Below are 23,927 nucleotides of genomic sequence, written 5' to 3' on the forward strand. Positions count from 1 at the left end.
CCAATCTGGGCCCTCTGTAAAAAATGTATATAAGTAGAATTAGAGTCAGATAATAAAGAGCCTTCCATGTTTGACCCTGCTGTCCTCTGTGAGGGTCCACACCACGTCGCAGCTTGTTACCCTTCTAAGTGCAGGGATATCAGGCGAAGCCCCGGCCGCTGATGCGGCTGGATGTGCTGCGGGCAGCGTGACGTCACGCGGCTCTGACGGCACAGCTGCCGCGCGTGACGTCACGGCGGGGGGCGGGGCGGCGCAGGGAAGGGGGCGGCAGGTGGCGCGCACGGCCGGGCCGGGAATGGGCCGGGAAGGGGAATATGGGCTGGGAATGGGGCGGGCTGGACGGGGCTGACAGCGGCCCGGCCCGGCCCTGCCCTCACGGCGCGGCGCGGCGGGACTTGTAGTGCGCGGCGGGCGGAGGCGGCCGGGCCGGCCCCGGGGCGGACTACAAGTCCCAGGCGGGGCGGGCGGCGCCGTGTGCGAGCCCAGCCGAGCTGAGCCGGCGGAGCGGAGCGGAGCGGGGCTGGGCGGGCGGCGCGGCGGGGCTCGGCTCGCTGGGGCGCCGCAGCCGTAACCTCCCGTCTTCTCCCCTCACGCAGCGGCCGCGGCGACGATGCAGGCGGAGTCGGGGATCGTGCCGGACTTCGAGGTGGGCGAGGAGTTCCACGAGGAGCCCAAGACGTACTACGAGCTGAAGAGCCAGCCCCTCAAGAGCAGGTGGGGGCAGGCCCGAGGGGCCGGGGCCGTGAGCGCGGAGCATCCCCCGCGGCCGGAGCTGCGCGGCCGCCGAGCGCTCCCTGCCATAATAGCGGCGTTGTTGGCGGAGCGGAGGGCGGGCCGGGCCCGCGTTATGTAAAGGGCATTGTTGGCCGTGCGGGCCCGGCTGTCACCCCGGGGCAGCCCCGCCGGCAGCGGGGGCGAGGCCGGGCCGAGTCTGCCCTGCCGCGGTGGGCGCCGAGGCCGAGACCCCCCGAGCGCGGGGCTGCCGAGGGTCTCTTGTAGTATGGCTTTTGGTTAGGTTTTTGTTTGTTTTTTTTTAATAAATTTTGTGTGTGTGTGTGTGTGGTTTTTTGGGGTGGTTTTTTTTTTTTTCTTTTTTTCTTTTTTTTTTTTTTTTTTCTTTTTTTTGGAGCCTGAGAGAGCGAGTTTGTTACTTCCAGTTGCTTTGGGACTGGAAACTTTTTGCTAGGTAGGTCACTTTTCTTCCTAGAGTGGTTTTTTTCCCTGAAATAGATCGCGTTTTGCTTATCTGGAGCGGCTGCATCGCTTAGATATGCTCTGTAAAGGGGAAATAAGGCGGTCTGTGTGTGTTTCCCTCCCTTGTGGGCTGTGAGCGGCCCGTTGTCCGTCCTGCTGCTGGAAAAAGAAAGTCGGTGCTTCTCCCGCGCCTTGAGCATCCGCCTTGTCAGCTGGGGCACGTTTCTCCCTCTGTTTTTTTTTTTTTCATTCAAGGAACTCTCCATTTCACCTCAGCACTCTGCAAAGGTCATTGCTGCGAGCGTGTCGTGTTTGTAATCAGGTCTGTTCGTAGCCAGGCTCTGTGTTCATATTTTAGTTTTGAACGCTGCTCTTCGTACATCTGTGTGTAGTGAAAGAATAAATAAGAATGTAAATATTAAAAGAAGAGAGTGCTAGAATGACAGACAGTGCTGTCAGACAAGCTTCAAAGTAAATAAATTGCTTTTTGATCATTTTCTGAATGTTTTTGAGACACTGAAGGTTTGTAGTAAAAGGTGTTAAAAAGTACTCTTGCTGTGACAAGGGCTGACATATGTGGGGCCACCTCCTGTGGCCTGTCTCACACTGAACCCCTGGTACTGCTCAGAAATGGTGCAGGTAGAGGTGGTGATGTACAGCCTGACAGGCCACCCAACCAAACTGAACTTGCCAGAACTCCTTTGCTCCCTAAGGTCATGCAGGGAAATTGCCATTACCCAGGTAATTATCTGAGAGCCAGGCTAATGTGCAGAGCAGACGGGGTTCAGCAGCACTGATGGGTTCCAGCTGTGATGGAGGCAGCTGAGTGACAAACAGGGCTTTGGGTTTAGTGCTGGTGTTGCCAGTGGAGTGCAGCAGTCACGACTGCTGTGCTGTGGCCCAGTAGCCCTGTTTGCACCAGCTGCCTGTCCTAACTGGTGTGCAGGAGTTGTCCCTTTGTGGTTGTCCTCTCTGTAGTCAGCAGTTTGTCTGTGCTTTCCTGGTGTGAGCGTGGATAGCAGGTCTGCACTGGAGCTTAGGTGGCAGGTCTGCATATGACCTTGCACAGATGCTGCAACTGCTTTTCACTCCTGTGACTTGATGCTTTGGGACCCGAATGCAGCCTTGCGTTGTTCACTTCTCTCAGGGAGGAGTGAATAAACTCTCTAATGAAGCACTGGAGTATTTTACTGCTTTCTAAATGTTGTTTCTTCAAACTTTCCTGGAGTGAATTTTCCCATTTTATCCTTACCTGATATTCCTGCAGAGACAGCACTGCCCACCCTTTGGGTTTAAAGGGGTCTGTCATCCTGACATCCTGGTGGTGCCTCAGACCAACATCTGCCCTGATGTTTCCAGGACAGCTTTTTGGAGGAGTGACCAGCTGGTCCCAGTCTGCCTCGTGTCCCTCTGCCTGTACCCGTGTGTATGAGAAGAGGGAGGCCTGAGGGCGGAATAACAATCCATGGTTTTCTGGCAGATAGTGAACTGACATGTTAACCTCAGTGTGGAGCCTGCCCAGCTCACGTACAGCTCATACCTCCAGGGAGAGTCTCAGCTGTCTTGCTGGTATTGTGGGAGATGAAGATGCAAAGGAGTCAGGGGCCCTGCCAGGTCCATATAAACCTGTCCCTGGGAGCCAGGCTGATAAAACTTTATGATAACAGAAGGCAGAAGTTGCTCACAAACCTGTTTGTTTCACGATCATATCTCAGAGGACTTCTGTAGTCCTTCAGCTTTGCTCAGGCCTGGAACCAGTCTGACTGATGATTATCGAGGGTATCAGCATCACCTTGCTGCTTTCTCTTGTGGATGTAAATCAGGAGTAATTGCATAGCAGTGAGTGGAGTAGCAGCAGGTCAGCGTGGTGTAGTTGTGGGACTGTGGCCATGGGAATTGCTTTCTTACCGTCTCCGCAGCCTGGCTCTGGAAGGGTGCCTGGGGAGCAGGCAAACCAGAGCTGATGTGAGGAGCTGAGTCTAAACAGCAATCTGCTCTTTTCCCTGGTGAGAACTGCTGATTTCCTAGCAACATTCAGGGCTTTCTCTGATCTTTTTAACCATAAGAGTTGAGAAGCATCCTTGGCTTACTCATAGCAGCTGAAATTGTGAGCACAGAGAAAATTTCATCCTGCTCAGAAATAGGTAAGAATGTCAGTGCTCTGAAACAAGAATAAACAGTTTTGTTGACCAGTTTAACTCAGCCCTGCTGATACTGCTGTCCTTCTCAGTGAAACTCTCCTATTTGTTTCCTCCCAGATTGCTTGTTTTCCAATATGTGACATCCAGTTAAAGATTTCTCCTCTCCAACGTGCCCTCGCAGTTACTCCATCCCTGTTTCATAATTCAAGTCTGCAATCCGGAGCCGCAAGGGGTCCAATAATAAAAGCTTTTTGCAGTAAATACTGTACTAACTTAGGCCAAGCCACAATTGAATGCTAGAGGCCAAGTTAAAATGTAAGCCCAGCAAAAGCTTTAATCACAGGGGGTGGAGAAGATACATGGGGCTGAGACAGATCAGGCAAACCCATGCTGCCCAAACTCTCCCGACTCATGAGAACTTAGATCCTTGGGCAAAGTAATACCTACATTCATGGGATCTCTGGAATTTGCCATGGTCTAATGTCTTTGAAAACTGAGATGATGTTTCAGTTGCTTTGGTTTCTCCAGAGTCACTTTTCTCTGTGGGAGGAAAATGGGCTTTCAGGCTACCCAGTAAGACAATGAGATCTATTTTTGCCCCCTCATATTCATATTTTATTCTTCTCCTGCCATATTCACAAAGTATAATAGTTTTAATCTACAAGTACATACACTTAAATATGTGTGTGTTTATATAATGAACAAGCAAATAAGATTTGTTTCCTGGTACCAGCAACATACAATGAAATTGATGGAGTTTTATTACCAGAAGTAAACACAGATTCTGACGTGTCTGCTTGCAGTCAGCAGAGCACTGGAGGCTTGAGCTACATCTCAAATGTGGATTCTTTAAAACATTTGGCAATATTTTGGATTTCAAACTGGTATCTGGAGGTAAAGGCTGTACAGCCTGTCATTGCACAGGGCACTCTGAACCAACCCAGGTGTGGCAAATGCAGCAAAATTTTCTATATTAAATTGATTTTCTCTGTATTTTTTTGTTGTCTGCAGTGTGTGTCCATTTGGATGGTCTGTGTGATATTACAAGCACCAGCAAATTATTGTCAGCTGTTGTAATTTACTCTCATGCTTTTAATAAAACCTGCAGATAAATTACTGCTATTTGTGCCCTTCTCTGTTGCCTATATTTTCAGACTGGTTAAAAAGCACCCAAATGATGCAGTTACTGAAGAATTTTTAGTGGGAGAAAATATTAGGAAATACATTTAATTTGCATAATAGTTTCTTAGGAAGTTTATTTTTGTTTTATGAGCAATAACATTGCAATGTAGAGTTTGTCATTGTTAAAGCAGCGATGTCTTTATAAAATTCTCATCATTCCTGCTGTCCAAAGACCTTTTCCTTTGTGCAAACCTTCAATATTTTACTTATATCAGCTGGTGTCTCATCTCTCTCCAGATAGGATCCTCTGTAAAGGATTCCTTTTTGTTTTTTTCCTCTAATCTGGTGCTCAGCGCTGAAGTCTTGATTTAGTTAAAGCTTCCCTTTTAATACAAATGATTGTTGAGGAAATATTAATTTCACCAAATAGACACACGTTTTTGAAATGTTGTGCTTACTCTGGAGCCAAAGAGGACTCTTCTAAAGTGCCCTAGTGCCTTAGCCTGCAGATGATCAAATTTAATTTTGTAAATGAACTTTGCAGCATGATTGAATTTGAACTTGATTACATTAGGCTTAACATTGAGTTTGTGCCTTATTGGAGGTAGTCTTTTCATATTACTGCTATTTATGGATCTTATTCAAGTGTTTTATATTCTGGTTGGGTTCTGCAATGCAGTTTGTTCAAGCTACCGCTTATATCTGTTCCAGTTGTGCAAGAAGTGGAAAATATCCTTTATTTAGAACAGGTCACATGTTCTTGCATCCAGGAACCGTGTCTCAGTGTGATTAAAAAAAAAATAAAAATGTATCTTGGAGGAACAGATTTAAAAAGTTCCTGAAATATTTTTCCGTCTGTTACAGAGGAACATTACATATTTTAAACTAAAAGGTAATAATAGCTGAGCTGGAAGTGCTACGTAGGCCAGCACTGCCTGAAATCAGTGGTAAAAGTCTGAACCAACGTCAGTGGGAGTAGAGCTAAGCCAGAAGTATGTCTCTGAAATCTCTCCGGTAACATTTTTGTGAGTGAGTCAATAATTCCATGTTTATTCTGCACCTCAAATTCGCTGCACTGGGAAGGAAACCCTCACCACATCTTTTTTGTACTTTTTTTTTTATTTTTGAAAACAGTCTTAAAAGGGAAGGCTGCTGTTGGAGTGTCTGTTGTATAAACATGTGGAGACAATAAGTGGTATTTCCGTATTTTTCTTTACACGGGGTGCTGCTCCCTGTCTGTAGCACAGCATTTTCCATGGCGAGAGATCCTGGGTGACCTTTTCTCTCCTGCAAAACTCTCACTCTGTTATTTGCAGTAGGCCTTTGCTATTTAGCAAGGAAACAGAAATAGCCCATGAAATTCAGTTCAGCATTTGCTTTGATACGAACTATTGAGCGTCACCTTTTTGCTTCCCTGGCCTGCTTTCCTCAGTAGGGTTTTGTGTGGCTGCCAAGCTGATCAGAGAGGGCACAGATATTTTGAGGCTGAGCTGGCTGCACTGACTGTGCATCTTTTAGCGAGCACATGTGTTTGCTTTTTTATTTATCAGACTGCTGGCTGCATTAGTTGTGTGTGAGTACATATGCATTCTGCTTGGAAAAAAAAATAATCCACACTTTTCTGGTGAGCAGGAAAGTTCCCTAGCTGGCTGCTGTTGGTTTACAGATTCCGGGTGATAATTTGAATCAATATATTCTATCTCTTAAAAGGCTGAAAATAAATAAGCCTGTGCAGGCCTGCTGATGGGAGAGCTGGGCTGCCTTTGGTGCTGCTCATTTCCCCACATAGAGTGGAGGGAATTTCACAAGCTTCTGGTCTAGAATTTGTGGGGCTGCTGTGAACCTACCCATTGTCATTAACAAGTCATTGCAGAGCCTCTTGTGCACTGTGTGTGTTTTTATTTGGCACTTAGGGCAGTGTATCAGAGGTCCTTTCCAGCACGGTGGTAGGCAGCATGACTAATTCCTGCTGTACTGTCTGGTCAGGGTCTAGAAGAAAACTAGGAAGCAAGAGCAGAAGAGATTTGCAGATGTGCTATTTTACAAGCAAATTCAGCCTCTTAACCATGTTCTCTGATTAAAAGCTGATTGGGGAGAAATCAGTACAGCTGCTTAAAAATGAGGGTACAGGAGAAACCTGTTCTGACACTTAACGATGCTCTCCTCCTGTTCCTGCATTTGCTTTTAAAAGCAATGTGCTTTAAGACTTTGTAAATGAAACAGAAGGAGTAATTTTCTGTTTACTTTTCTGCTAAAAAAAAAATTGAAATTGTGTGTTGGCTGTTAATTGTCTTCTCTGAACAATCTGCTGTTTCAGTGTTGGGAACAAAATGAGAGTCCAACTTCCATTAAACTGGTCAGGCTCTTGGCCATTATTGTCTGTCTCATTCTATTTTGTATTCAAAAAGTTTTTGAAATACACAGGCTGTAACATTTTTGTTTTAAAAAAATTATATTCTTTTAATACAACTTCTTGCTGAAACAAAAACAACATGAATAAGCAGCCTGGCATGGCAGATTTTGCTAGACAGTTAACTGTTGCATCACTATCATATTATACGAGAACTGTGATGATTTTTTTTTTAATAATCTCTAGTTAAACAGTAACAGCACAACTGGTGGCTTGTGTGTAGTTTCACACTTCATTTCATACTGGAGAAGGAAAACAGCACGGGAAAACGAATTTTATTGCATATTCACAATATAACTATGCCACTGCTTTATCAGCAACAGCTGTGAAAAACCTGATGCTGCTTTGAGTGTCAAGATAGAAATATTCAGGTTCACCGGAGGCAAAGTCTTGCAAGAGGTCTGGCTATTCTCCAGTCCACGGGAGGCAGAAGTTAAATGCAGTTTTCAGTGTTAGGCACCCTAAGGCTCTGCTTGCTGTGGGTGGGCACACACAGTTTTGGGGTGCCTTTTGAAAGGCTCTGTCTCAGTGTCTTTGCCCAGAAATTCAGCTTGTGACTTGCATAGGGCTTAGTCACTGTTGCCTGTGGGCTTTACCTGAGAATAAGTGTTTCAGAGAGGTCATAGCAGTGTCCAAGTGAGACAGGACAGTGTGGGTATCACTGGTGCAAGCACAGAAACGGTGACAATTACTAAGGAAGGCTTGCACTACAACTCTCAGTTAATACTTCAACACTCATAGTGCCTTTGGATCGAGCTCATTTTTTCTGGTAACATCCCTGCTGCAAGGGCTGCTGTAATGTTTGTGTTAGCAGCTTTCTGCCAAGCGTGCAAGCCAGGGGCTGGTGGTTTTTAGCTGTTTTTTCCTCAGTGGTAAGTGATCATGTAGAAACACTCTGAAGGCTCCCCCCACCCTGACCTGCTGCTCGCAGCTGCTGCATGGACTGGACTGGCAGGTTGAAGGGCAAAATTGTGTTGCTGTGATATATAATTACTTCTTCCAGCATGAGCCAACAGAGCAGCTTGCTGTGATGATTGTTACGTATACTGCTATGTAAAACAGAATGCAAGTGTAATGTGGGGTTCAGGCTAGTATTTTAATGTTGTAATTAGCAGCCTCTAACCGTAAACAAGTTTTTTTTAAAATCAGTTCCCATGAAGATTATTCCTTTACAGTGCAGGTGGACATACATTTGTAGACGTGGAGTTTATGAATTCTGTGTTCCTTGCAGAAATGAGCATCAAGGACAAACAAGTGCCTTTTTTTCAGACCCTTTTTCTCTTACTCTAGAGCACCTGAGGTACGGTGTCAGGTGGCTGGAGCCCAGTCCTGCAGTTGGTATTTCATAGGGATATTACAGCTCAGGGAAACAGTTGCATTGGAGACGATGCTGCAGCTGCCACCTCTGGGAAGACTTGGATTCATCCTCCTCAACTGCTCCCCAAAAAACACTGATCTAGATTTACAGGTACGTTGCACCTTCCTTTGTGCTGCTCTTCTGGCACAAAGTGGGCATAAACCCACCTGAACCTGCAGTTTGGGCTGGTGTGGCATGTTGGGGGTCTGGTTTTCTCAGACCACCCTGTGAGGCTGCTTCTGAAGAGAGCACTGAAGTGTTGGGGAGTTGGAAGGATTGTCTGTGTCTGTTCAAACCTACAAAAGCAATCTGTGTGTGCAAGGATTACATGTCCAGTTTGGCCTGCTGTTGCATTAAAGAATTTATTTGGGGTGAATTCTGAGAAAATCTGGGTGAATGTTGGTATTTTGGGTTCTTGGAAAGATGTTGATAATCTCTGAGATATTTAGGTGCTGGAATCTTGCCAGTTTTAATGTGCTAAAACTGCACAATGGTAAGGTGGTATATTGTTAAAGGTTGCCTGTAACCCAAATGCTGAGGTGCTGTCTCTTTTCTTTGCAAATATGTGACAACACAAACTGCTGGAGGAATGGGGGAAACAAGTAGGGCAAGGGAATTGGGGTCTGGAGCTGGGAGAAAAGTAACAAGAAGTGGGAACAACCAGAATGGCCCAAGTGAAGGATGCTTTGTAGGATGGAGAATGGGGCAATCAATGATTCTTACTAATCTTACTGCCAGCAGTCCTGTTGTAACATATAAACACATAAAACAGGAACTGCTGTGATCCTTTCTGGAGGAGAAGCAGCCAGCTAGAAAACTTGGGCTGGAGATACTGTTTCAGGGTGAGAAGATGGGAACAGACTTTGGAAGCTGTCAGATGGTGAGAAATTGGGAATATGGGCAAGGGGAACATGTGGTTCTGGAGCTTCAAACTGGGAGGTCGGAGAAATGCCATAGAAGTGGAAAAGGATCTGAGAGATCTGAGTGGGAGAGCCTAGCTGAGCATGTTTTGTGCACATGTACTATTTCCTTTCAGGATTCTTCGGGTTTTTATCTAAATAAAGGAGAAAGCTTGTATAAAGTATGACTTTGGAAATGCTTTTTCTGGATGTGTCGCTGCATGGTAATATGCAGCTGGAAAGCCAAGTTAGGAATACAAACCCTTTCTATAACGTTTGTGAACTTCAGCCTGGATAAAATTTGCAACCTGAGAGAATGAAATCAGAATGGTATTGACATGTGTACATGTGCAGGAGGGAATGATCTTAAAGAAAAGCAAAGGGAAAAAAAAGTAAGGTCTGTTCATTGGGAGGAGTTCAGGGGGCTGTGGGTCTCTTGCACTGTGTCCCCTGGGATGCCATTAACTACTGTGTTTGGGTTTCTGCTTAGTCTAGCAAGCTTTATTTTATTTGTAGCAAATATTTACAACTCTACCCAAGCTCAGCCAGCTAAAGGCACGTTCCAGCTGTCAGTCTGTCTAGTGAAGCCACAGGCACAGTTCACAAGAGTTGCTGGGATCATTTATTTATTTATTGCTGTTGTATCACGAAGGTTGCTATCAGATAAATAATTATTCCACCCTTGGAGAAGGTACATTGTAAATCTGCTAAGCTGCTCCTTTGTTTGTTAGACTTGTGCATAATGAGTTTGGAATTTAAGATTAGTAGTGTGCCGTGCAAAGTGCTCATTTCGTGACCTCATCCTTGGCTGGGCTCGCCTGCCCCTCCACCTGTCACATCCTGTTGGACACTTGGGGCTATGTTCATTAGGGGAACTTTGGGTTGGCCTTGCGTCATCTCATTTTTATGTGTTCTGTTGCCTAGTGGAATTTAAAAAAAAAAACTCATGAGGTGGGTGTCTGGATTCCTTAAAGAACTTGAGGTGGCTGCAGATAGGCTGGTGAGCCCTGGCCTGGAGTTTGGGAATGGCTGAGTTGGCCAGGGAAGGCTGTGAGAGGCTGCTGGTGGTGCTGAATGAATGCTGTCCCTCAAAGCCTTGGGTGTCGGGTCCAGGGCAGCTGTTGCTAAATCCTCCCAGGGCTGACGTGCCCAGGGCAGGTGTGCTCTTACAGAAATGAGGAAGAGCAGGTAGTATGACATCCCCCTGCACCAGCTTTGTCCACTCAGCACACAGAAGTTCTGAGTTCCAGTCCTGACTGTGACTCAAGACACAGGATTGAAAGTGCCCACTGTCCTTGGGAGTGCCCAGACCAATAAAGCATGGGCTTTGTGAGGTGTCTTTGTTTTGCAGAAGCCTCTCCATTTTGCCTTGTGTAGTGTTGTTTGAGCCTGGTAGGGGCAGGAGTGACTTGGTGTAACACAAGGGAGAGAATACTTACACTGGGCTTGTTCTGACTTTGCTCCAGAAAATAGTTACTTGTATAAAATGGAACAGCTCTACCAGGAAGCAAGTAAGATGTGCTCAGAAAATAGATGGTTTTCAGCTCCATCTAAAAGGTAGTTGTCCAAATCTCTGTAGTTGAGGTCACAGCGTGACATACGGGGAGCTGCTCAAAGTAAGAGTGGTGATATTTGGGGCAGAGAGAGTTGGATGAACTAAAGGAATCCTGAAATGTTGCAGGGAAGTTGAAGGGTGGTGTGGACTCTGATGCTCAAAAGGCCTCTAAGTGGTGTGTGTTGGTGAAAAAGCTTCAGGCAAAGGTGGATATTAAGAGTGACGACAAACATACGTTAGTTCTTAAGAGTGCTTAATTTTTTAGGAATGTGAAGTCATTTGTGGTACAGCAAAAGGAGCTTGAATCTGTGTAGAAACAAGTTACTAAGAAGTAAGGTGAGTAAGGCAGGAGCTGAATTAAGATTATGTCTGTATCACAAACTTGTTTTTTAATTTAGCTTGTTGCACAATTTACAGTTTCAATCTAATTGCAAAACTACTGTGCAAGTGATAATTTGGTTTCCAGCTAATGCAACTTTTGATACTGTACAAAGCTGTGCTGTAGGGGCTATTAGCCCTGAAGATTCTGTGGGCCAGCAAGGACTTTGTGTTTTTCAAGTGATGTAGAAAAGTGTAAAATGGGTCTGCCTGTCATGAGGGTCTCAGAGGTGCTGGAGCTGCCTCTACAACAAAACCAGGGTTGGCTGGAAGGGGGTTGGTGCTCCTGCTGCTGGACATTTTCAGAGCTGGGGAGGGGGTTTTCCTTGCAGCTTTCTTGGTATTTCCCAAGGAATTGGCCACCTTACCTTTACAGCAGCCTCCTGCTTTCCGGGAGAGATCCCTCTTAGCAGGCAGTAATTGCTGTCTTTCCAAAGCAGTCCTCCTTTGTGGAGGAGTCTTAATTATCCCTCACTTAGCCTTTCTAATGAAGGTGCTTGCAAGAGTTGTGCTAGGGTGCAACGATGTCCATGAGGCAGAGTTTCCCTGTCTGTGCCTGCAGTGGTCTTTCATGGGCGTTCTTGGATCTCAGGTAGGATCTTCAGGGACTTGCTTTATGAAACTGGGGACCACTTGGCTTTTTGCCTTGCAGCACCACTTGAGACTATAAATAGACCTGCAGGGGAACAGGTCCAGTGCCCTTGTGTTCCTGAATGCAGCTCTGCTGTGCTGAGAGTTGCGCTGGGCACCGGCTCTGTGAAAGGAGGCTGCTGAGAAAAGGTGACTCTTGCAGTGAGCTTCGACTTGGGGCACCTAATGGTGTCTTCATCAGCTGGTGATCCCACCATTTCTATCCTCAGAACTGTTTTAGGAAGGCACAGAGGGGAGCTGGGAGGGTCTTGTTCTCCCCAAGGACTGCGAGAGCATCACTGTGCTGCAGCTCAGCAGGGCAACCAGCAGCACTGCATGAGAAAACAACTAATCATCTAGAGAAATACTTCAGGGATTTCTTCCCATTTGAGAAACTTGGTTTAAGTACTGAGTTTGCTCACTGGCCTGTTTACTCATTTTTTGGGGTGTACTCAGCAGGATGCTGCTGGTTTGTGTGATAACCAGTCCCATCCCCTGCTGCGGGATAACTCCTGCCCCGTTGCTATGAAACATTTTAGTGAGATGCCATGTAAAAGGGATGAATATCCATCTCTAACTGCAGAGATTTTTTTTTTCATGGCTCATGTCTTGCTGATCAGTTTTCTGATTCTGCTGGTAGTGGATTTGAATGATTTCAGGTGTTGTCATGTAATTATATAGATGCTTGTTTCCCTATCTGTAATTTAATTCCATTGCTTTGAGATTTATTAAATAGCACAGAACAGAAAATTGCAGTATCTGTCCTCATCTCTTCTCAGTGGGTTTATTTTCTGTGGTAAGGACTTTCACAGCTCTTGAAATTCTAAATCCGTAATCACTATTTAATCTAAGGCAGTTTTCCCTGTATTTAAGAGCTGCAGAATCAGGCTGTGCTTTGGAGAAAATAGCAAATTTGCTAAATTTGGCTGCTTGCAGAGTCATTCAAAGTACATAAGTTGTTCAGCAGGTGCTCTTTGGCTTCTTGTGCTGTAGGGAACGCTGGGTTTTGGAGGTTAAGTGGGTGGGAATGCAGTTCCTCCTTTCTGCATGTAGCACAGGAAAAATTAAGTGCTTGAACTGCGTGCAGTTTATTTGGTGGGGCTTACAGCTGCAGAGCAACCCTGGCAGCAGAAAGATGGGTCCTCTAGAACTGCAAGATTGTATTGATTGTGCTGCATTTCTGCTGGAACAAAATTATAATGGGCTCAGCATTTGCACTTTCCACTTGTGCATTGTTTTCTCTTTATTTTGTGTATTTAGAAAATGCTATGCTTTGCAGACTGTTGGTTTAGTATTTTCTGTGGAATGAAAACCATCTGGATAATTTAACTGAATTTTATCGAAGTTTTTGGGAACAGGCTCTTTCCTGTTTCCTGGCTTCTTGCTAGAAGATGAGAATTTGAGTTTAAATTGAGGAAGATGTCTGATGTGCTGGAATTTTAGAAACAATTTGGGCTTGTCTGAGGTTGTACAAGTAATTGAAATATTAAAATTATGTACAGTGTCTCCCAAAAGCATTCTTCCTGAGCAAATGTCTGCATAGACTGTCCTCTCCCCTAAATATACTTTAATTCCTTGGTATAGTGGGAGCTGCGAGCTAAGAAAGCATCCAGTGTTTGGGATGAGGCTTCTTTGAAAGAGATCAGACTTAAATGCCTGCTGAAGTTAAGCATATGTTTAAAGATCTGCCTCAATCAGACCTTTGTTCAACACAACACTTCTGTGTAGTCTTTATTTCAGAATCCTAAATAATTCAATTGGTTTTGTACTCGTAGGTTTCATCTCGTTGCAGCCCCAGGCCTGTAACAAACACAGGAGGGATCCACCAAGCCTGGAGTATGTGAGCTGTGCTGCTCAGGACTATTTGTGATTCAGTTTCAGCTCATGGTTTGGGCTCAAATCTGTGTTGTTGGATTGGGAGAAGAGTGTTCAGCATATGGCAAGATCCTAAATCTGATGTACTTTGGAGCCTGACACTGTGATTTTAATATGTTCCACTTTCACTGAAATACTACTTAGAAAAGTGAAAAATCCCACTAGAAAAAGATAAATTCATAATCCTTTCAACATGAGATGCAGAATTAACTGAATTTTGGTATAGTCTCTTTAGCAGAGGATGAGCACTATCAGCTGGTTTTTTTTGGGTTTTTTTGGGTTTTTTTGGTTTTTTTTTTTTCCCCACAAAAGACTTAACTGCCCATTTAGTTTCTGACGTCCTGATGATAATGTTTGAGATGAGTATTTAGATCTGCACATGCTTGTGTCACAGAACAGTTCCTTCAGCCCCCACATGTCTGTTTGCCTGCTGTGACAGTGAGTGCTCTTGTGGCTTCCCTGGAAAAGGAGCTTGATATGACCACAGATTTCTGGATCCAAAACTGAGTTGTTCTCAAAGCCAACCGCAGTGTTGTCAGATCTGAAGCTGGGTGTCACGTGGACAGGATATGGAAGTTTGGAATACAGTTATTTCTAACAGTCTGAAGCTTTTCCCAGTGGCCAGACAGACTGACAGGGTCACTGAGGTGACTCCTCTGCATATCTTGTCCAGCTCCACTGCTCAGAGTTGTGTCACACTGGGTTTTGAGTACCTCCAAAGGCAGAGACTTCACAACTTCTCTGGATGACTTCTTCCAATATTGATGACTCTGACAGTGAAGCAAGTGTGGGGCTTTTTTTTGTGTGTGTGTTTTGGGTTATTTTTTGGGTTACACATAAGCTGTTTCCTGATTTTTGTGTCACAGTGCACACAAGATGGACTATGCAGGACGCTGCACGTCTCCTCCCCAAGCTGCACTCCCTCAGCTTTACTTTCTGGAATAAAACAAGGGGCTGCATTTCTTATCTAAACTATTGGGTTTTGCCCTAAAAACAATGGATTGTACAGGTGAAACTTAAGACCTGGTGGGCAAAACTGCATCCTTCAGTCGTGACTCAAGGGCTGACAAGTTTTCCTCCTCATTTTGATCCATCCCTGTTTGACACAGATTAGTTTTTAGCTCTGCCATTGCCCATTGTGGATGGATGCAAAGCACCCTACAACATAACCTTGCATTTAATGAGCAGCTCAGCCTCAGAGCAGAGGTTGCGTCCAGTGCTGCAGAACTGTGCCTTGGTTTTGTTTGTGCAGAGCATTTGACAGACACTCATTGCTTGTGATGTTATCTGGACTGTTTAACATGTATAATAATTCCACCAGGCTGTTGACTAAAATATTCCTGTTCTTTGATGCACCAGCACTAACTTGTCTGCTATGAATTCATACACCGAAGCTGAAATTACTTCCAAAATAGTAAACATGAACTTTGGCCATGTCTTGCTCTGGGATAATTCTAGAATCGGTTCCTTGGTGAGCTGTGCACAATGTGGCTTTGTGTAACCTGTAGCTATTTCTGTTCATCAGGACAGCATTCAATGCACTTTGGCCAAGCTATATTAAACACATATCACATGGAATTGAGCATCTAATCTTTAGCTGGGCCTGATCTTGTCTTGACTCTCTAGGACTATGCTTCAATTTCGTGCAGATTGCTTTTGATAGGTTCAAGGGCCAACAAACTGGAGATTTTAAAAAATATGTTCTTTAGCATAAAGAAAATTTTGTTGGAATTACTGGAAAAGCTTATTTCGGAGATGTCTTCCAGGGTAAAATGAAGTGTAGCAATTATATAAAAATTTTCAAAGATAGTGTGAATAACAAGCAAGAGTACAGTGCTATGCCCTGCCATGGCAGTCTCATTTGATTCCCTTGGTATCAGCCATCAAGATGACCATCTTCCAGTCTGTGTCCATTTTCCAGTCTGTGTCCATTTTCCAGTCTGTGTTTTCTGAGGCTGCCTTCGTTTCTGTGTATTCTCCAGCTCTGACATGTTTGGATAATTGCAGTTGACTGGCAACAGCAAAACATCAAGTATAGAAAATAAGCCATGTTTACTGTTCCAGACTTCGTTCCTTTTGCATTTCCAATAACTGTTGAGAAATAAGCAGAAAGTTACGGGTGATTTCCCAAAGCAGCATTTTCTGGGGAAGAGATAAGATTTCTTAATGCCATCTAGAAGCTCCAAAGGAACCCGAAACCCTGTAGATTCAGTAGTCCTTTTTACTTCTTGGTTTTAGATGAGGGTAATACATTTATGCAATCCTTTTGGGCTTTTCTTGTGTAGATTAGATGGTTAACAGTGAGCAGTAATAACTGCACTCTCAGTTATTAGAGTACTCAGGGCATGGTTAGCTGTTCAGTGCTTTGGTGACAGAATTAACACCATGTGAATGCTGAATGTTGGCACATCTAGATAGCAGTTTTTACCTCTACCTGTAATTCATTAAGTGAGAGCTCTTTTTACCCATTGTTTTCTTTGTCTCCTCGTGTTTATCCCAAGGCTCAGTGGTGTGGCCAAGGCAGGTGAGAAGCAGGTGGGGGACAGGTCTGGACATCTTACAAGACCACCACAAAATGCCACTTGAGTGGCTCACCGCAAGTGCAAGATTCTGGATCAGGAGTCCTGTCCCCTCTCATATGCATAAAATGTGGGATCCAGGGAGGTCTTAATGTGTGAGCTGCAGCTTGAGTAAAGCTGCTGGGGCAGTTTAACTCTGCAATGCTCAACTTCAATTAAGTTGTCAGGTTTAGCATTGCTTTAGGCATTAATAGAGTTTTACTCTCACTTAAAAATCTGGTTTAGTAATTAACCTCCATTTTATTCTGGAGTTCAGAAGGTGCTCATTTAGTGCAGCAAATCTAATGTCATGTGAATTAAAACATGAAAGATACGCGGTAATGAGAAACCGAAACAGAGTAGTGCAGAAATTTGATTATATGCAGTTTACAGGGAGCTGAGTTCTTAATGAGAAGTGTGTTAAAGGCATAGTCTTGCCTCTGCACTTGCAAGGTTAAGTGATGTTCTGAATTAAAGTGGGAGTTAGTAGTGCAACTGGTATTTGTCATATTGCACACTGAGTTTTTGTTGCACCGAGGTTTTGCTGTACAGCTTTTTTTCTGAAATCTGGACATGGGATGGCCATGACTGTACAACTACCAGAAGGTGTGAGGCATTTGCAGGGGCTGGGAGAGGTGTGTAAAGATGGAGATCCCCTTTTCTGTTCTAATGAAGGTCTGAACCCCAACTCCAGCATATTCTGCAGAGTTTATTGTTGGAGAGAGGTGCAGAAAGTGGTACATGAAGGAGAATTATGCCTGCATGGAGTGAAGTTCCTCCACACAAATTGGCCTGGTCTTTGTGATGTAGTTGGTAGAGTTCTTCATGCTGCTGTGCCTGTATTTTACATCCTACCAGAGCCATTAGTGTTACAAAGAAAAGTCCCCAGCTCCTTTGACAAGGGGACTGTTTAACTGTACCCAGCACTGAGTACAGATGTGTTTAATTTTCCTCAGAAAGTGTCAGTTTATTGCCCGTATGATGTGTGGAGTACGTGCCAACTGGTAAGTCCTAGCAGGGCTGTCTGCTGGCATCACACCAGTTCATACAGGCTGACTTGCCATTGGATATAAGGGACAGGCTCTCAAACAGCCTGGAAAACTGCACCAGTTTCTGCTGCCCAAGAGTTTCGGGTAACTGCAAGGATAAAGCACAGGTTTTCCCTTTTATACTGAGCATTGCATAAACAAAATGCTGATTACATATCTCTTTTTGGTCTGGGAGCCAGAGACTGTGGAACTGATCCAGTTCAAAATATGAACATTTGCAGAGCAGTGCTGTCTACGATGCTTTTGCCCTGTTATGTGCCTTCTCCCATGAAAGTGCACCTTTACTAATTCTTTGTCATTGTCTACTTCAGAAAACGTTGGAGGTGAAGATGCAGAGGGCTTGGTGTTTTTCCAGCCTTATCCTCTCTAACTTAGGTATGTGAAATCAAAGGCTTTGTCTTTGCTATCATTTGAGCGATTTAAGGTAAAAAATAGCTTCTTATCACTTACTTAGCTACTCGATTTCCAAGGCAGTAATGTGGGGTAAAAGTTCACCTCACACTTGTCAGAAGGACTCTGCTCTACGTGGGTGTGGTTTTGTGCTACAGCTGATCTCTGCAAGGTATGGCTGTGCCCAATCCTGAGAAGGATCTGGGCTGCTAAATGACTGTAAGGAGAGTTGGTTTATCTCACTGATTCAATGGGAAGGGACCACACATGCTCAAAAAGTTTTCCATCTGCTGACAGAACAGACTTTTGCTATGGCCACACAGTTAACGAGACCCAACCCAGGAGAGGATTGAGAACCAGACTGTGGGCCAGACTTCTCCTGCTGGGGCAGCTTGCAGTTATGGTGGGTTGGATGGAACTTAAAATCGTGTTGCTGACCTTATAAAAACACAGTAGAAGTCATGTGTGGGTTGCATGGTTGCTGGCCTATGGTTGTTTCTTTGTATACAGTTGAATTTTGTTGTCTTAAAACCAGCATTCCAGCAGAAAGTGTGACAAGTACCAGTCTTACAGCCAGTGACATCTCTACCAGTGAATCCAGTTTGAGGACTTTGTGTCTGATTCTTGACATACTGAATTTCTGAAGTGAACAAGAAACATATGTGCCAGTGGTCTGTTAACCTGCCAGGGCTCTCTTCTCGAGCTTTATGCTTACTCCATAGGAACCATGACCCAAAAATACAGGCTCACCGAGCTAATCATCTTACAGCTCAAGCATAGTTGAGTTAATTCTGTGTAATAATTTACTGCTGTCAGCTCTGCAGCAGGAGTTATCTGTGTGCAAAGTCCTGGTTCATAGCAAATACCATGTAATGCAGGTTAACACTAACCCCTCTGACTACAGACTAAGCTGAACTGTCTTAGAACACGCTGGCTGTTGTCTAACCACACACGTGGCTGCTCTGTCTGCTCTGCTGCTGGATAGTAACTTGTTTAGCCAAGGGATTTTGATGGACTGCTGGAGTCCTCCTGCCACCATGGAGGCCTGGAACCATTTGTGTTGACTGAGGCTGGGGTGGCCAAGTTGTCCTGTGTTAATCCCTTTTCCATGGAAGACAGAAAATGAAGATAAAGGATGGAACGGGGTTAAATTCTTCCAGTGAGTAGCTGCTGCTGGTAACTGTGGACTAGTTTGACAGGGTTCACATCTGTGTTAACTTTCAGAAGACAACATGAAGCTATTATGCAGTTACTACCCACTCCAGGATCTGCACATCAATTAGGAGAGGCTGCTTACTCATGCTCCTCAAAAGTTGTGCCAAAATAGCTATTACATTATGTCAGAGCCCATATTTTCATCCCGAACAATTAATCAGAATATAAACCTTGTTTCTCCTCAGCAGCTTTGAATATAGACCTACAACTTTGATACATGGTACTGGTTGAAGAGGGCTCCTCTGCTGTTGACAGACATCAGGGAAGTTGTGATGAAATGTGATATTATTTTGTCAGCAATATATCTGGGAAGCTCTGACAACACCATCTTCTGTAAACAGCTTTAGTTTAGTGTGTGTTGTGACTTATTCTACTGTAACACTTCGGGTCCCTGCTCGGGACGCAGCATCCCGTGCTGCTGGTAGGTGCTGTGTGAGCATGAGGGGAGGTGGTGGGCTGCTTCACAGCAGCTCTGCCATCTGAGAATAAGGCACAAGAAGCAGATGGCTGCAGGGGGAAACAATGAGGCAGAGCTGTCAGCGTGATGGGATGGAGTCCTAGCGCACCCACTGCCTCGCTGTTGGCAGAGCCCTGCTCCATGTCCTGCCCAGGAGAGAGCTGCTGATGGACTTGGTCAGGGCAGGAACACTTGGAGGTACCTCTGAGGATCTTCCTTTGAAGGTGGGATAAAGTACTGAGCAGGTGTTGCTGGAGAAATGCGGCATTGTCTGTGATCAGCTTCCAGCTTTCCTTCTTGAGCATCAGGAACCTGGGGCTCTGCATCCCATCCCTGTCCCCTTGGGTATTTGTGGTGGTTCATTACAGCCCAGAGATTCATGGCAGCAGGGGGACCTTGTAGGGTCTCAGGTAAGATGTGGCATGACAAGGAAGTAATGCCTGTGGTTGAGTGACAAAACCTGTTGTAACAAAAGCAGAAGAATATTTGCTTTACTGATGCTTCTGGTATTAGACAGGAACATGGAGACACATTTGTCTCCTGATTTTCCAGGCTGTCCTCCTATAAGAGCTGCCTGATAATGCTGTTCAGGAGCTCCTCTTGTGGGAATATCTGTACTGTGCAGCACAAAACTCGAATGAGGATTCTATGGAGAAAACAGTACCATCATACTGATGGCCAGACTAAGCTCTGTGCTGTAAGTCTTGATCCCAATTCACAATTTTCTGTCTTTTTTGTCTTTTGCCAAATACCTTTAATGCAGAGAACATTATAACTCAGAGAAGATGGTATATGATAAAAATAGAAGCACTTGCTCCAGTTCTTCCATATGTTAATGGCTGGATTTTCAGGCAAGAGATTCCAGTAAGGTGTGCCAGCAGTCTGAATACCTGCATGTGCTGTGGCCGTCTTTCCATGAAAAAACTGTTTGGGTTGGAGACAAAGGTGAGGTCATTGGGAGTTTGGTATCTCTAAATTGGATCCAATTCCATGTGATTTTATGAGAAGAAGTGAAGTATTGTAATTCCTGAGGTACTTGCAAGGTTCTTGCTTTGGAAATTCTGTCTTGCTTCCATTTATTTCTTCTCCGTTGGAAAATTGTGAGTGCATAACTTCAGCGCACTGGAAGCCATCTGGAAATAGCTGGAACAGGCTAAATTAGACATTGCGTTTGATAAAAACTTTTCAAAGACCCTTTCTCTGGGGAAGGGGAGGATGGAAGTTTGGAAAAAGCTTTAATTGGAAAAACAGACAGAGATTAGGGTTCAATAAATAGGAAATTATGGTAATGTCTTCATTCAGAGAAAGTAGGCAGAGATATTAGGTGATGATTGAATACAAATGTGGTCAACCATCAAAGGGGTCCCTTGCCAATGGCTGTTTTCTTGGTTTATTCTTTCTTCTACCAGCTAATGTATATGACTTCAAGATGCAAACCACTTTTCCATCATTCCACGAGATACCTACCTGGATTAAAATAAAAGTAAACACATTAAATTAAATAATACAGGTTTGTAGGGAAAGTAATAAGTTTAAGCAAGTAGTTAACACATGGATTTGGTTGTTCAGGAGGCTGTGGAGGGAGATTGTACTGGAAGGCTGGAAGAGATTGGGCAGTTTCATGGACAAACCAGACACTGGAGGCAGCTGGACTGGGGTTGCTCTGTTCCTCAGTTAATTACTGTGAATGCTGGAGAGGAGCAGAGCACAGAGAGTAGCTGGACTTGTGTCCTTTACCAGTGGAAACAGGGTGCTGAACAGGGCAGAATGTGGCTCTGCCTCTGCCATGCACTTGCCCAGCCCCTGGGATCTGGTACACTCAGCCAAGCTCTGGCAGGTTGGATGTCTCGTTCCTTCTTTCCCTCGTTGTTTCAAACCCAGGAACAACTCGGCAAAGTGTGGACTAATGAATCATTGCAAGTGCTTGATGTGTTGGCAGCTCCTTGCCACCCAGCTTCACACTCTGTTCTGCTGCCGTAATTTTAAGAAACCATTGGAACAGTGCCCTCCTCCCCCAAAAAAAGTCTATCCAGAGATCTGGGAAGTAATGTATGCAGCCCTCCCCCAGTTTATTTGTACCGAGCCGTTTGGGTAGGCCTTGGTGTTAGTTTTAGCAGCAGAGCAGGTTCTAGTCAAGGAACAAAATCTTGGATATACTTTACCCTGAGAAGGTAATTGAGCCAGTTATTCCAGAACTGGTGAAAACAAACTCATCTGAATTGGGAGAATCCAGTCCAAGACACCAAAATCTCCCAAGTCCATAAGAAAGAGTTTTGCTTTACATGAGGAATTAGTCATTATCCTGTCAGTTATGTTTGTTATTTTGATTTAGAATTTATGTAGCAGTCTCTCACGCCAAGCTGTGTACATCTTTGCATGTACAGGAGACTTGTTTATTCTCCCAGTGTCTTAGTTTGGTTGAAAAACTAAAATCTGTACTTTCATCAACTATTTGTCATATTTTATTTGACACACAGAGTCCGTATCATGATGTACTTCAGTGAACATGTTAAAACAACTTAGTCCAGTGTTTCTAAAAGGCTCCTGTCTCTGGGGAGCAGATGCCTTGTGAGAGGAACCTGCTTCCCTTGGCTTGGCTGTGGGGCCAGTAGGTTGTATTTGTGCTTTCAGCAGACAAGAAATAGGGAGTTATGGAAGTGAATAACCTCTCCTGACTGGATACTTAGTGAATCTTTGGGTTGTCACCCCACATCACTGTAACACCTTGACCCTTTGCTTTCTGAGGCAAACCACAAGTCACATTGCAGGTGAGCCTGGCCAGAGGGAGAGTTTCCATTTTACAGAGGGGTGAAATCAGGGGCAGTGTTTCATCTGGAAGTTGGGAATTGGGCCTTTCCTTCAAATCCAGAGGAATAGTCCCCTTCTCCAAGAACTTAAACCCTTTTCCAGTATTTGAAAAGTTGACTGCTCGCCTCTGCTAGTGTTCCTGCCTTTTATTTTCCTCCATTTCTGCAGTGTCAGGAAGAAAAAATAAATCTGTAATCCAAGTAACATCCTAAATATAGAAGTGCTAGTTTACAAATGAGAAATCTTTCTGATGGCTTCAAAATGGTTTTGTAATAAAAGGAAATGTATTTGACACTGCCAGAATTTACAGTCCCACCAGAGACTTGTGAAAGAGCTGCTATACCAAACAGCCTGGGCTGGAATGGAGCTTGTTGACACGTAGGGGTTACTGAAGGGTATTTCTGGCTGTTGCCATGAGGATGGCTTAGCAGGAAAAAAATACCTTCTCTGCAACTACTGTAGGGCCTGTCTGTACCATCAGCTGTAAGAAAAAGTATTTTAATAGAAGGTGGTTAAAAGGGGGAGGCTGCTTTTCAAAATGGGTACCAGAATATGACCCCCTGAGAGCTCAGGAGGAAGGGGTTATGAACTAATCTGGTGTGGGTGGTACAATCTAATACTGTTTTTGGCTGTTTAACTGAGTAAAAAACAGTTTTTCTGGAGTCTCTGTAACTTTCAGGCTTTATTTTTTTTTTCTCTCTCTTTCTTTCTCCAAAATCTTTCAAACCTTGAGTCTCTCATGTGTTCACTTAAAATTTCAGGAAGGTGTCACAGTGGTCATCAGAGACCATTCTCAGCTGTTTGATGAGATGTCAGCTACAGGTTTAGAGGTGGATGGTCTTATTCCATTTGACAGCAATTATTTACAGCTGCATCCAGGGGTCCAGTTCTGTGTGGCACTTAGAGGCATAACCACAAAGGACTTAGTGCAAATGGGGAGTTTGCCATGGTTTCTGCTTGGTCTACCTTCTACCAAGAGAGGAACCTTCTACCCAAGCTTCTCAGAGCATCCAAAAATGAAATGGGAGGACTTAAAAAAGTGACTGAGGATAGAAGGGAATAAAAAGTTTGTAATGAGATTTTCCCCTACCAGAAGTAGTTTGCAGAGTGAAATAAGATGGCTAAAACAAGTATGGAAGTTTGATCATTATAATTGTTTATAAAACTGGGGATCTAGTGCTTCATTGTCTTCAGATGAAGTTCCTGTCTTACTGTCACACACGAGGCTTGCACTATAATATTTTCATCTGCAGGCCTCTTAAGGGCTTTATTGCTTGCCTGGGAATCCTATGTTGCTGCACAATCAGAAAACACAGTGTCACGGTATACTGAACATTGAGGATTTACTTAAATGTTGTTCTAAAGATCAATTCCCTGTGCTTAGTGACAGTGGTTTAAACAGCAAAACCCCAGTTTTAAAGCCTTAGTTTTCATCCACGTTTAGGCCTGTGATTGTATAACCTGTTTCTGTGGGTGGTGGGGCTTTGCTCTGCTTTTTGCTGTGATTTTAACTTGAGGGCTTCTTCTGCCCTCACACTACTGGCTCTTGTTTGAGTCCCCTCTGTGCTGGGGACCAGGCTCTGCTCCTCCTTGGTACGCAATGAAAATACCTCCACGAGCTCTCAGAGATGTTTCAGGTTACATAAACCAGGATTTAAAATAGTATCTTTTTCACAACATTTGGAACACGTGTTCGTGAATATAAATTTTCAGCGCAGTGCCAACAGAGTTAGTTTAACAGATGCAGAACTCTGTTACTAAGAATAGTTTCTGCAGTTATCTCCCCACACAAATTTTCTCCCTGGGCATTTGCTATGTGCTTATCAACACTGCAGAAGATCATATGCATGTTTGTTTTTGTTTTTTTTTTTTTTTTTTTTCAGAAAATA

General features: G+C 44.3%; 1 protein-coding gene across 9 annotated transcripts in view; it reads left to right on the plus strand.

Annotated features, from left to right (window-relative positions):
• Positions 1–297: 297 nt before the first annotated feature.
• The window catches only part of MITF (melanocyte inducing transcription factor), a 101,081-nt gene continuing 77,451 nt past the window's right edge, over positions 298–23,927 (plus strand). For 4 of the 9 annotated variants that reach the window (XM_083869616.1, XM_083869620.1, XM_083869623.1 and 1 more), the window contains exon 1: positions 298–714. In XM_083869616.1, the coding sequence (XP_083725742.1) occupies positions 611–714 (104 nt within the window). In that variant the 5' untranslated portion in view covers positions 298–610. Of the gene's footprint in view, positions 715–8,312; positions 8,336–8,895; positions 9,105–17,521; positions 17,544–17,846; positions 17,962–18,695; positions 18,718–23,927 lie in introns of those variants that run through there. The other 5 variants (XM_083869624.1, XM_083869626.1, XM_083869618.1 and 2 more) reach the window with 5 other exon arrangements.

The sequence above is a fragment of the Zosterops lateralis genome, assembly GCF_965231275.1.
Source record: "Zosterops lateralis genome assembly, chromosome: 11".
Taxonomy (NCBI): domain Eukaryota; kingdom Metazoa; phylum Chordata; class Aves; order Passeriformes; family Zosteropidae; genus Zosterops; species Zosterops lateralis.